At 43.9% G+C, this 13,365-nt stretch overlaps 1 protein-coding gene across 17 annotated transcripts in view; it reads left to right on the forward strand.

The window, feature by feature from the left end:
* Nucleotides 1–1,846: 1,846 nt before the first annotated feature.
* Nucleotides 1,847–13,365, forward strand: part of LOC108921599 (disks large homolog 1) — a 94,397-nt gene continuing 82,878 nt past the window's right edge. For all 17 annotated transcript variants that reach the window (XM_029249107.1, XM_029249108.1, XM_029249091.1 and 14 more), the window contains exons 1-2: nucleotides 1,847–2,433; nucleotides 2,764–2,895. In XM_029249107.1, the coding sequence (XP_029104940.1) occupies nucleotides 2,415–2,433; nucleotides 2,764–2,895 (151 nt within the window). In that variant the 5' untranslated portion in view covers nucleotides 1,847–2,414. The remainder of the gene's footprint in view (nucleotides 2,434–2,763; nucleotides 2,896–13,365) is intronic.

Genomic DNA, 13,365 nt, shown 5'->3' on the forward strand with positions numbered 1-13,365 from the left:
AAAACATGACCGCCTTTAAATAACATCCTCTCACACCAGACCTGCTCTCTAATCTGGGCCACTCTACAGTGTTTGTTTTTTCATTTTTGTGACCGTGAATGTCAATGCTGATATAAGGAGCTTATTTATGATGTACACATTGGCAGTGTGCAAGAGTTTGACAAAATAACTTGGAAGTACATTTAGACAGAGTTTTTCTCAAGGAACAAGCTATTTTTACCCAATGATGTAAATAAGCCATGACCGTGTGCCAGAAGCTATGGCCATGTTTTTTTTTTTTTTATGCTAAGGGAGCAAAGTGATGATCATTAACTTAAACTAAACCTTAATAAATGCAGAAGAGGCCTCATCAACAGACACATACATACATACATATATACATACATACATACAGTACATACCCAATTTTGTGCTAAAGGATATTGCACTACTGCACATTTTGCTGTACACTGCACAAAGCACACAAAATGAATAGATTTGTACATCAATCTTTTTTCAAGGTCTCACATTCCCTTTCACGTGAGGAATAAAAGAACACCAAATGGAAATTTTATACGACCAATTTTTTAAGCAATTTCAATACTGGACAAACTGACCTTGGAACTCTTCTTGAAAGGATGTCTACTGATTTAAATGCCTTCATAAAATTAATATCTGAGGGGAAACGTATGTGAAATTTCAAATATATTAGTGTGGCTTCAAAGCAGTTCAATAAAACTATCTAATGTGCTCCAATCATGGTTTAGCACAGTTAACATACATATGCAGTAACACATGCTGTATATATGTATATAATTTACCGTTTTCATTTAAGACTGCAGAAACATTTTTGTTGTATGTTTTAAAATTATGAAAGCCAGTGACATACGGACTACAAGATGTTTCCATATTTTATTCCAGTGCTATATATAATGAAGAGGAATGTGGGACAGTATGTAGACTAACCACAGACCTATTTTTATTGAGTTATTCTTTGTAATTGTTTACTGATATTTTTGCAATGGGCACATATTGAATTCAAAAACTGTACAGCATTTATAGAGATATTGATCTGTGACACATGGGCCATGCATGTCTGAATCAGGACTTGACACCTAATGCGTTTTTAACCAATTTATTCTATCTTGCATGTTTCATACTTAATTTCAACATTTTATTAGATATTTGACTTTCTCTAAAAACCTCATGTATTGAATTGACCCCATTTTACATCTATAAATTAGGCAACTATCTTCCATTTAAATATTGCAAAACCAGGGATCCTTGTTTTTTCCTGGTGGACTGTGGGGCATTTCTATTGATCTGGAGTATTAATAAGTAGTTTTTACTAACAGATTTTTAAATGGTGCTTCTACTTTCAGTGAGAAGGTACAAACATAGTAGGCTATGTACTGTATTTCCTATATGTATTTGAATATGGTGCAATTTGAAAGAATCTAGTTACGTCATCATACACACATCGTGTAATGCGGATTAGCAGACCAAGTTTTTGTTCCGTCTTTCTAGATTACCCGGCATTGGCACGAATATTCAGCAAACTAAGGTAAAGGTGGTTGAATCTCCTTATCAAAATGAACCTGTGGAACACACTCGGGTTCATATTGGGTCACAGTGAAGAAGTGTAAAAGCTCTGTCAGAGCCTCTGATCTGCGGGTTGTATCCGCTCGTGCCGCTCACTGTCCGTGCACGTTCCTGTGGCGACAGTTGCCCGCGCGCCTGCACCTTCCCCTCCTTGCTCCTTTAAGGCGCGCTCGAGGCTCACCTTTCCCCTCCCTCGGATCAAAGACGGTTCGTCGCTGCCGCGCGCTCGCTATTGGGCGACCGGAGGGAGGGGGGGGCTAGGACCGCGGTCACGTGACGCCGTTTCCCCGTTCCAGGTCGCCATTTTGGACAGAAAGTTTGGAATTTCTGGTACACTGGAAGGAAAAAAAGGGAAAAAGAGAAGGAAAGAAGGAAAGAGAGCACAAGAGAAGTTTGACTCGGACACAAATAAGCAGATAAACGGAGGAGGGGCGGCGAGCGAAAGAAGGTGCGCGGACAGGCGACAGTACTGAGAAAGGGGGGGGGTGGCTCGTGGACGCGGAGCGCGCGCGCGCTCTGAACTTTTGCAATGTGCGAGCTCGAGACGGGGATTTGCTATTTCTGAGCGCCTTTTAGCCGGTTAGCTCCGCAGCCCGGACCGCCGCTCCTGCATGGCGTTTCTGTAACTTGTTCGCCGAGTGCCGGGCTCCTGCCGCGTGTCGCTCTCCGCTGTCCGCCTGCATCAGTCAGTGCAGCACAGAGTCCGGCCGGAGGAGCGCAGCAGACCCGTCCCAGCGCCCGTCAGCCGACTCCTCCGGTGGAGCGCTCGCCTCAGCGGCCGCACCTGAGCGCACTGTGGCCGCCGGAGTGCGGGGTCACGGGCCGGTACCGCAATGCCCGTCCGGAGGAAAGGTGAGCGACTCCCCAAAGGGGGGGGGGGTTTGCTATTTTATTCTGCAGCAGCGAGGGAGGGTTTACAACAACTCCGAGCTCGCCGCCAAATACTGTCAACAGCAGTGGAGTTGACTGTTAGTGGCCGGGGGGGGGGGGTGTTCAGGCTTGTTTGAACGTTAGGGGGGGTGGGACCCCTGAGCACTGGGGTGGGACCCCTGAGCACATGGTGACTGATCTGGGGTAGGGTGTCTCCGGGGGGGGGGGGGGGCACTGACTACGGATACATGCTGTCTGTGTGTGTCCATCATGTGGCTCTCTGTTACTGAATCATTTGTGCGTGTGTGACAGATGCCCAGCGCGCTCTCCTGCTGCTGGAGGAGTACCGTGCGAAGCTCGGACGCACCGAGGACAGGCAGCTCCGCCACTCCATCCAGAGGGTCATCGACATCTTCCAGAGCAACCTCTTCCAGGCACTCATAGGTACCCCCCTTACCCCCCCAGCTTGGTACCCACTTCATTTCACATGAACATTTGATATGACCTCAAAGTGATCATTCATTTGAATACTCTGATTACTCTTCATTGTACAATTGGCTTTAAGGCAGCTTACAACTTTAGTCAGTCAACTCTGCAGTGATTTCCCTATTTATACAGCACAGTATTATTACTCTCCTACTTCAGGATTAGAACCTTCATCCATCAGTAGCAGGATTCAAACCTGAGACTTTCATCATGTAAAGTAACAGCTCTGACTGCTGTGCAACCATAAGTTCCACCACTAACCATTTGAACACATGCATACGTTGTGAATGTTTCATATCTTTGCACACGTGACTTTGCTCAAAAGCTCTAGTTCACCAACTCTGATGTGGTGAGTCTGCACTTCCCGATGGGGTGGTGGTGGAGGTCAGGAGGTGTGTTTAGCTCTTAATAGCTGGTAGCATTTGGACCCAAAGGTTGCAGGTTCAGTTCCCACCAACAGGTGTGGTACCCTTGTGCAAGGTACTTACCCTAAACTGCTCTAGTAAAACTACCCGGATGTTTAAATGGGTAAATAATTGTACATATTTTAATATGGCAAAGGCACGTTTGTTTAAATCACTTATTTTTGAAACCTCCCCAGGTGCATGTGTACAGTAGATGTTCTACATTTGCAAACATAGTTTGTTTCACTGGTTTAGCTGTTCGCAGCTCTTTCGAAAGATCATCCTGAGGTGAGGTCATCAGCTGTGGGTGTGATATTCTGTCAGATATCACAGTGGATTGATAATTCTGAACTGGGGAAATGAAACTCAAGACCAAACAAAAATCCATCTCTATTTTTTAACTTTTTCATGGGGGATGTTTTTGTGTCCTGTTACCGATGTGATGTTTGGTCAAATTCCTGTTGTGAGCTGCTGAAGTTCACCTGGTGGTCCTTTACGATTCGGATCTCTCAGCTTCATGTCCGTGCCCTGTGATGGTGGTCTTCATGACAGGAGGAATTTACCTTGTTGTTTTCACAGCTGTTGCTCATTTTGACCTCTCAGATTTTCTTCGGGGAGTTCCTGCCCCCTTCCAGTCTAGATGGTTTCCCTGTTTGGAGGCTGGACAATGCTAAATGTGCATGACAGTGTCCGTGTTCACAAGGTCCTTTCTTGTTCTTAGCAGTGTCTGAGTTCCACCCCTCCATTAGACTCGTGACTTCGTGTTGGCAAAGGAAACTGAAACGACTGGAATGTGGAACAGCTTGCTTTTTTATATCTAACTTAAAGGTCCTTTTTTTCTCCCTGGGGTTTGTGGAAGTGCTTCTTGCTGTTTCGGCTTGGAGATGCAAACGTATGCTGGACAGAAAGCTGCTGTTAACATGACGTGAGTGACTGCTGCTGTTGCCAGTCCTGCAGCTTGCTCCTAGCCAGGGACATGTGTTAAATCTGTGTGTTTTACATTGTCGAGTCCCGTCAGGTGTGTGGGCTTCACGGCTAATTTCTGTGCTGTCTTGCCAATAAAATGCCAGTAATCACATCATCCACATAAATTAGAAATATAACAACTGTTACTTTGTGTTTGAAAATAATAATATAGTCGTCGTGCCCCCCCAGGAAGATACTTGATTTTGTGTTTAACTCTGATCTTGTATGTTAACATGGCGCTGGCCTCATGCCTTTTGCACTTGTGCTTCCTGGATGATTTTAATAGTGTTGTACAGTCTTCTAAAAGCTGCTTTTATGCATATTCCTAATGAGGGTTGGATAAAATTAGGTTGTTCTATTTTAATTGAATGTGGTGTCGTCATCTCCACCCCAGAACTGACATTCAAATGTAATCAGTAACATTCTCATTAATACACTGGTCCATAAGGGAAGGATAATTGTTAAAGTGAACTTTGATTTGCACAAGCAGTTTTACCCACAAACAACAGATGTTACTATTGCTTACTCCCCAGCAGGTGGATGCAGTGTGTTCCAGCGAGGTGGAGAAATGCATGAACCTTCACCTGGGTGACTAGTTGCATGTCAGGAGTTAGAAGACATTGCTCAGAATGTCAAAAGCAGAAGATCTTGATGTGTTCTGGCTGCATGCTGATCGGGTTCAGCGTAGAGTTGTTTTCATAGGGAAGCCTTTGGCTTCTCCACACTGTGACTTCACAAAGTTTTTTTTTTTTTTTTTTTTTTTTTTTTTTTTTTTTTTTTTTTTTTTTTTTTTTTTTTGGTTTTTCGTGGCCATGAACAAAGCCACCAACCAAAACCAAAACATCTGCTCTTGTCCCTGCCTTTTGCTCACATCTGTATAAGCAGCATACTGTGAACGTGTTGTCTTTTGCTTTTTATGCAGGATACATAAGTGCTGCTTCTGTTTATCAGCCGGTGTATTTGTTTGAAACTGATGGTATGGTAGCAGCACAGCTATTGCTAGTGCACCAGTGATCCTGGGCTTTGGGTTCAGACATGAATTTCAATCTGGCTCAGTATGTGTGGAGTTCGCGTGTTCTCACCGCATTCATCGGAGTTTCCCTGTACGCTTCAGTTTCCTCCCATGCTCAAAACACATTTGCTTCAGGTGAATTGATGACTAAAATTGCCAATAGCTTGTGAATGTGTGTGTGTGTGTGTGTGTGTGTGTGTGGATACCCTGTCATGGACTGGTTTTCCTGTCTAGGATGTAGTCATTCTTGCCTGGTGCCCTATGCTTCAGATATAGGCTCTTGACCACTGTGACCATAAATTGGACAAATTTACATTTATATTTATTCATTTAACTGACGCTTTTCTCCAAACCAACTTAAAATGTTAGTACACCTACAATTATTTATTCATTTATACATCTGGGTGATGTTACTGGAGCAGTTTTAGGGTCGGTACCTTGTTCAAGGGTACTACATCCGGAGGTGGGTATTGAACCTGTGGTCTTTCGGTCGAAAGGCTGCAGCTGTAACCAAAGCCTTTTATTCTCTAATGCATCTTGGGATCTCCATTACTTATCTGTTTGGAAATATGATGACTGCTCTTGAATAAAAGACCCAAGTTTTTGTAAAAAGTTTGCTATTGTGTCGTAAGTGCTTGCTTATGAGCAGGGAATGCAGACCATGGTCTGCCGCTTGTACAGAGTGCAGCTCTGGTCCCCGTGGGACTCTTTATGCACTTATAAGCGGTCACTTCGAAGGGGACATACCCCCCTGTCCCCAGTGGGACATTTGTTAGTGAGGAGTGTGGAGCAGGAGGAAAGATGTCATCAGCGGAAATGTGAATGGTCTGTACTACTGGGCACGTTTCATTGTGGCTGCAGCACGAAGATTTGGTCATACTGATGTCTTTGCGGGCGGCAGAGTTGACAAAGTGCAGTGTGTCGACATCATCGGAAATGTCAGTGTTGTGCCTCCACCTCTGAAGATGTCCCAAGGGTGACCAGACGCCCTGCTGACGCGCTGGCACCCCCATCTCATGTTTCTTGCAAAAAATGGATCTGCGTGGCAGTTTCCAATCTCTGCCCTCTCCAAGATGTTTATGGTGAGGAACAAACAAAACGTAATCCTTCTGTTGACATGATTACCCACTCTTAATCCTCTCCCCCCATTTCAGAGAGCAACGAGCAAAAGCTTCGTGCTGGAGGAGAGGACATTCTTGGCCTTCTGTTGTCATCTCATTCACCTCCGTTGACCTCTCCAATGAGGTTTTGAGCCGTCAAGTAAAGGATGGTTGCCTCTTGTGCGTAATACCTGTAGGGAGAGGCCAAGCTCCTGTACCTGCTGTGCTTTATCTTTGATTCACATCTTGATGTTGAGCTTAAACTCTGATTCTCAGCTTTGCTTTGACTCAGGCAGTGGATTCTGCCATAAGAGATTTTTAGCCACAGTTGGTTGTGTTCTTAGATGCGTTTAATCCGCTGTCTTTGTGTCAGCTCTTCATTCCCTTCTGAGTCTAAGTAGTCCTTTTGAACAGTGTTCTGGACTTCATTGCACATGTTCTTGTACTCATCAGTGCATTTATATGGGAACTAAGGCTCATTTCCGTCAAATTCATTCTCACTATGCAGTGCTTCATAGCTTTTCATTCTTTCTCTCTGTGCAATTCTGCCTGCTGTGAGGCTGTAGCGACGCATGCGTGCTGCTCAGTTTTTTTTTTTAACATTTTAAAGCCTTGTACAGTCGGAAGATTATGAAACAGTATTGGCACAGAAGAAAATTCTCAGTGGAAGAAGTGAAATTTTCCTAAATTTTCAATTACAGCTTTGAGCTGTAAAGTTTCTGCAGGATGCTCAGCCTGTTTTGTTATGCAATGTCGGATAAGGATGGAATCCATTGTGGTTATTCAACGTGAAGTTGTTGGTTTTTTTTTTTTTTTTTTTTTTTTTTTCCCCCCCCCCCCCTGCTATGGAAGCACTCCTCTTTCAAACCAAAAACAATATCTAAAACTGGTCTACTGTTTTTGTTTTTATTAGTGAGTATTTGTAATATTTTCCCAATGAAAAGTATATTCCAAACTACAGTTGAGCCTACATTTTAAGTAAGGTGGACTATAGAGTAACAACTAAAATCAGACTAAGGGTCAAACTAATACATGAGTTGGTCCACTGTACAAAGTTCAATTAAATTTATTTTTATAGAGTGCTCTTGTCACATAGTGACACAAAATGCTGATATGACAAACAAATAGTAAATGCTTGCTGGTGATTGAGATGTGATCATAGGGGGGGAAAAACATTTTTAATGGGCTCCATTATTATTTATGTCAACAGCAGTGACTGTGATTTGGACTTTTGCTCCCATGCCCTGCCATGCTGGCTCCACGCTGTGCTGGAAAAGACTGTCCAAGTTGGAGTGGACAGGGGATAGTGGACTTTACTATGGCTGAAATGCGACAGGAATAGAGCCTCACAGACACTTTGCCAGGAAAACCTTGTGGCATCCAGCCCTGGCGTCCCCTCAGTGTATGGCTCCGATTGCTCTCCACGTGTGGTACTCACCTCTTCCCCCCCCAGCCCACCCCATCCGTTTTGGGTTGTCATTCTACTGATGGAGCTCAACTGTACAGTGTGAAAGTTGCAGGACGCCCAATCTCTGCTGCTCTCGGATTCCTACTGCACGCTCACCGGTTTTCATCTTGAAGTGAGATGATCTGTGGGGCTAATGCCGCGACTTGTACCCTGCTCTACTTATTCCTTACGATTGCTCCGTCTATATATAGACAATCTCAGATGGTACATGATGAAAATAGCACTCTGGAGCTCCCCAGAGAACAAGTTGATCTGAAAAGGGCTGCTTGCTCAGAGAGAGAATGCCCTTTTGCATTATTTACAACATGGGCTTCCTTCCTCATTGTTTTCTTTGTGATGTATAGATTCTCCACTTGAATAGCACAGTTTAAATGGATTTATTGACTGGTGTTTATAGTGCATCATCAATGTTGGCATATGTATAGCTATGTAAAACTGTGTTTTGAACTCTGGAGTTTTGTTTTTGTGATGACTCTTTTGATCCACGTTAAGTTCCCTCAGTTGGCTGCCTGCTGTGCATTGAAATTCAGACACTAATGTTGTTTTGACTGAAGTGTGCCCTTTGATAACCCCAGCAGATGAGCACTGTTTTTGAAATGTCACATCATTTGTCTGGTGCCAGGAGATTGATCTGTTCAGGAGGCTCACGAATGTGCGTTTGTTTAGCTCGTCTTCCATTGGAACTTTCTGCAAATGTCTCTGTTACTCTTCTATGCTGCTGTTCTTTGGTCTCATCCCATGCAGGACATCATGAAACATCAGAAGTAGTTTGTCCACATTTTCATGGAATTTTTGCAACTGTCCTTGCAAATTTCTAATATAAATGTTCTTGGTAAAGCACATAGCTAGTCGGCAGTAATGTAGATTTAGGGTGGAGGCCAAGTAGCTTGTTCTCCTTCTGGGAAGTTAGTTCCCATGGTGTCAGGAGCCAGATATACAGGTGTTGCTCTGCAACATGAACCTTATAGCACCTGCATCCAACTGCTTGCGTTCACACCGTGCCATCTGAAGCTGAGGGACTAGCGCAGTTTTTAGTGTAACGTCAGTTCTCTGCTTCCCACAGCCAGGAGGCAGTACTGTTGGTCAGAGAGCGAAAGTGTTTTCAGTCTCTTATCTCCATCCTCTGTGACCTTTCTGCAGGACTTTTCAGGTTGTTCATGTGCATATTTGCTTAAAATTAACGTGTTACTCTTGCAATCCCCTTGGATGTCTGTGGTTAAGCCAAGAAGCGCTAGAGAGGCCTAAAAGTGCACGCCTTTGTTGTTCAATTAGAACTTCACAACAGTCTAATTTGACAAAGTTGTGTGAAAACTCACACACCAAAACTGTATTATCTCATTCTGGGTGTGTCCCCTTCCCCTCCAGCCTTGTGCCCTGTGTTGCCGGGTTAGGCTCCAGTTTGCCGGGACCCCACTTGTGATAGGCGGTTTTAGACGTGTGTGTGTGTGTGTGTGTGTGTGTGTGTGTGTGTGAGAGAGAGAAAGAGAGAGAGAATTATGGTTAAGAAATGGAAGTAAACCAAACAGGCTCCTTAAGTGCCACATTTGGAAAATGATTGCTGTGCTGCTGTTCATGTGCATGGCTAGTGAAGTATATGGTAATTACAGCAGCTCTGCTTTTGAGGGTCCCACTTTGAAACAAGGATGCTCAGTTCACCCGCTGAAGAGATGAAGCACCAGGGAATGATTGAGAAGATATGCTTTGTCTGCAGTTCACTGAGAACTGCTGCTTTGCCTGTTGGGGAAACTTTATCCAGCCTTCAGCCGTCTTTATGTGTTGGGCCAATTGGGCGGTATAAGGTTCTGGTTGGACTTTTAGCCTCCTGTTCATGGAAGTTTGGAAGATGTAAGGACAACTATGGTACTGGCTGGAAAATAAATGTTTTAAGAATAACCTGAGGGTTTAAGGCTCTGTGGTGGACTGCATCCTGTCTAGGGTGTACCCTGCCTTGTGCCCTGTGCTTCTAGCATATGCTCAGTCTGCCTACTATGTGGGTATTTTAACTTTTAAGGAGATTTTAATGAGCGGGTCAGATGGCATTATGCTCAAATCACCCAACTTTGAGCCGTGTGCGTCTATGAAGACAGACGATAGGGACCAGGGCAGCACATCAGTGCTGAAACAGCTAGCTGAGTCACAGGCGCTGTGGGCCGCTGTGATTCATCGTTTCCCACCTTCTGTGACAGAGTCCGCCATACCGCATTTCCCTGGGCACGTGTTCTTCATTAGCGACGGCACTCGCCAGGGACCGGTCGAAAAATTAGTCGATTCCCATCTCACCCGCATCGGGCGTGCCCTCGGCCGTTTTTGAGCTTCTGAGAGTTATCACACGTGCTTTCTGTGGTTCACGTGACCTTGCTGCACAGTGAGAGGACATGCAGGACTGATATGGAAATCTGGACTCGGTAAAGCGCAGTCAGACTTTCACTTTGCGAACAAACAGGTGTTCGCAATAGGGAGAAAGTTAAATGAAGTGACGTCTCCACCCTCTCTTTCCCAACCAATGCTGGTCACAAAACACATTGCAGCTTTGTCTGAAGAAATATATATATATATATATATATATATATATATATATATATATATATAATCTCTTGACTTGCCCAACCAGATGTCCTAATGTACATTTACTGTAATTACCTTGTTTCACTCTAATAATATGCTGCTCTGTCAGCAGTTAAATCTTGTGGCCTGTCTTGGCCTTTTGCAAACGCGTCTGTAGCATTTCAAGGTGTAGTACAGACGAAGTGTAATCAGTCTGGGTGGAAGGTGTTTGTCTCCATGTATCATGACCAAAATGGGATAATGGGAAATTCTACATAGTAGCCAGATTAAGCAGAACTTTATTCTCTGGGCCCATACTGGCAATAAGACATGTTATTAAAACTGTGTTCTGTAATCTGTTCTGTTTTTGCTGGTTGGATGTTGGATGGGGACATGATGTGTCAGCAGTCTCTCTAGTGGCCGCCTTTGCACCGAATGCACTCTGGTGGTCTGGCAGGGCTGTCAACTGAGTCACACATACATGTGTCCTGTTGCTGGTCATTGTAACTCCATCTGCGATCATGAAGATGTTCCCAGGAGACTAAATTACAGAAGGTTGCACCAGAGGCACTGGGTTAATTTCCCCAGCACGCAGTGTTTTGAACTGTGGGTTTTTTAAAAAAAAGTTTTGTGGAAACGCAGCCTTCTCAATTCATGTAACTGATAGATGCTGTGATACATGCAGCAGAGAATTTTTGTGAAATACATGAAGCAAAATAACACGTTGCACAATAACTGAATCTTAAAGTTGGTTATTGCCCCCAAAAATCCACTTGAACTGTTAAATTCTTAGTACACACTGTCCCCATATTTGTTTATGTTCCTATAGCTCATCCCCTGTCTCTAATGCTACAGTGTAAATTATGTCCTGTATAGTTTTCTTTGCACTGTATATTCTATGTAAATCTTTTAGTATTATTTATATTGTCTGTGTGTTTCAGTAAGTGTGTGTGTATATTGTATGTTAGGCCAGAGTCTGGCAACAATACTTTGTACTCCACTGCCCTGTGTTTGCACTTGTCTTGCACTATATGTTATGTGTGTGTGGCGCAGAGGTCCAAAGAGAAGCAAAGTTTTGAAATTTTGTTCCCCTGCATGTATAACTGACCTATAAGTGGAATGACAAAAGTGACTTTGAGATACCTGCCAAATAACTGTTTTGATCAGGTTATTCTTTTAGATGTATAAGTTTGGCTGTAGCTGCTGAAAAATGCCTTTGCTTCAAAATTTAAGATAGTCTATGTTCTTTTAAGTTTTGTCTCCATTGAATTTGCCTATCTTGTTGTGGGGATTGCTTGTTAAATGTTAGGAGTGGCCTTCAGAGGTAGGGGCCAGCTTTTTTTCCACAATGTCATTTTGTGCCGTTCTACTGGGGTACCTGAAGGCTTGGGATAATTTAACCCTCGGCCTCTGCTGGTGTGGGTGTGCATGTTTTTTCCAGGTACATCAAGGGGTCTCCTTTAGGAGCTCCGATGACTTCCGAGCACTTTGAGATACAGGTTTGAATACGACATGACTGTGGAATAAAGTCATTAGCTTACCTGTGCTTTTAAATGACTATGGTGCATCTTGGATGTGACACGGGTCACTCTGCACTTTGTGCTTTTAACAATGTGACAATCCCAGGAGCCAGACGTGCCTGCTCCGTTACCTGAGGGAGCCTGTATTAACAAAGCTACCTTCTAAGCTGGTCATCAACTTTGGCTTCATTGGGCTTGCTCTGAAGGTATTGCTGCAAAGCTCAGTAACCATGGTTTAATGTTCGTTTTGAACGTGTCCAAGAGTCAGCAAGAGACCAGAGGTGTGCCCCCCCTTTTTTTTGGTTAACTCACCTGTGTCCATTCCTGCAGGAGAAATTAAGCGTAACACTAAAAATAAGTCTGTGGTCACAAACTCTTGGCTACTTGGAGGGCTTCCTCCATTTTTCGACTTAGCACTTTTGTATTCAGGTCTTGAATTGATCAATTGTTATTGTCAATAACTACTTATGAAGTGTAGGATTGGGGTGGACTGGAGCCTATACAAGGATGTATAGGGTGTGAGTAAGGGTACTAGCTGGAAGGGACGCTAAACTGTTGCAGAGCAATTGCGTAGATACTTACTCAGTTACACGTATACACACTAAGAGCAATTTAGTCACCGGTTCACCCAAAATGCATGTCTCTGCATTGTGGAAGGAAACTGGAGGGAACCAATGCAAACACCGTGGGAATATTTCCCTGCCGCACAGAGCCAGATTTGAAATGAGGTCTGAACCTAAAGCCCAGGAGCAGTCAGGCACCAGTGCTACCTGCTGTTGCACTGTGCTGTACTGTATTCATACAAATTAAGTTGAAAGTGGTTAAGGGACCAGTTGAAGATGACACATAGTTGATTCCAAACTCAGATTTTTCATTTTACTCCATCTGCCATCAGGCAGAGAGGTGTCTGTTCCAAAAGCTTTTTTGGCCGCGGTGGTGAACTGGAGCGGGAGGTGTGACGACATCAGGAGCTGATGGTGTGAGGAAACCTGAGATGAAGGGAAGCCCTCCACCCAGCATGCACTATGAAAATATTTATACTAATTTCACAGCCCACTCAGTGTGATCCAGGGTTATTTTGAGCCTGCAAGCTGAGCCCGTGGCTAGCTTTGCGCAGAGGAGTTCTTCACTTGCGCCTTCCGTCCACTTCAGTTCGCTGTGTGAAAGTCAACTTGTTGTAGAATGAGGCTGGGGTTGGCCGTGTGTCTCGAAAGCCATATTGCGGGGTGTTAGGAATGTGTTTCGTGGCTCTGAGGACTAGGTGTGATTATTCAGTACCAGAACACAAAGTAAGATATCTAACAGTGAACACATTTGACCAAATTGTAGAAAAAAACATTACAAAGGCAATGAAATTAGTAGTTTTACCTGGAAGTGAAACCAAGATTTAACATATTTCACTCATATATATATA

This window comes from Scleropages formosus, chromosome 25, assembly GCF_900964775.1.
Source record: "Scleropages formosus chromosome 25, fSclFor1.1, whole genome shotgun sequence".
In the NCBI taxonomy this organism is placed as follows: domain Eukaryota; kingdom Metazoa; phylum Chordata; class Actinopteri; order Osteoglossiformes; family Osteoglossidae; genus Scleropages; species Scleropages formosus.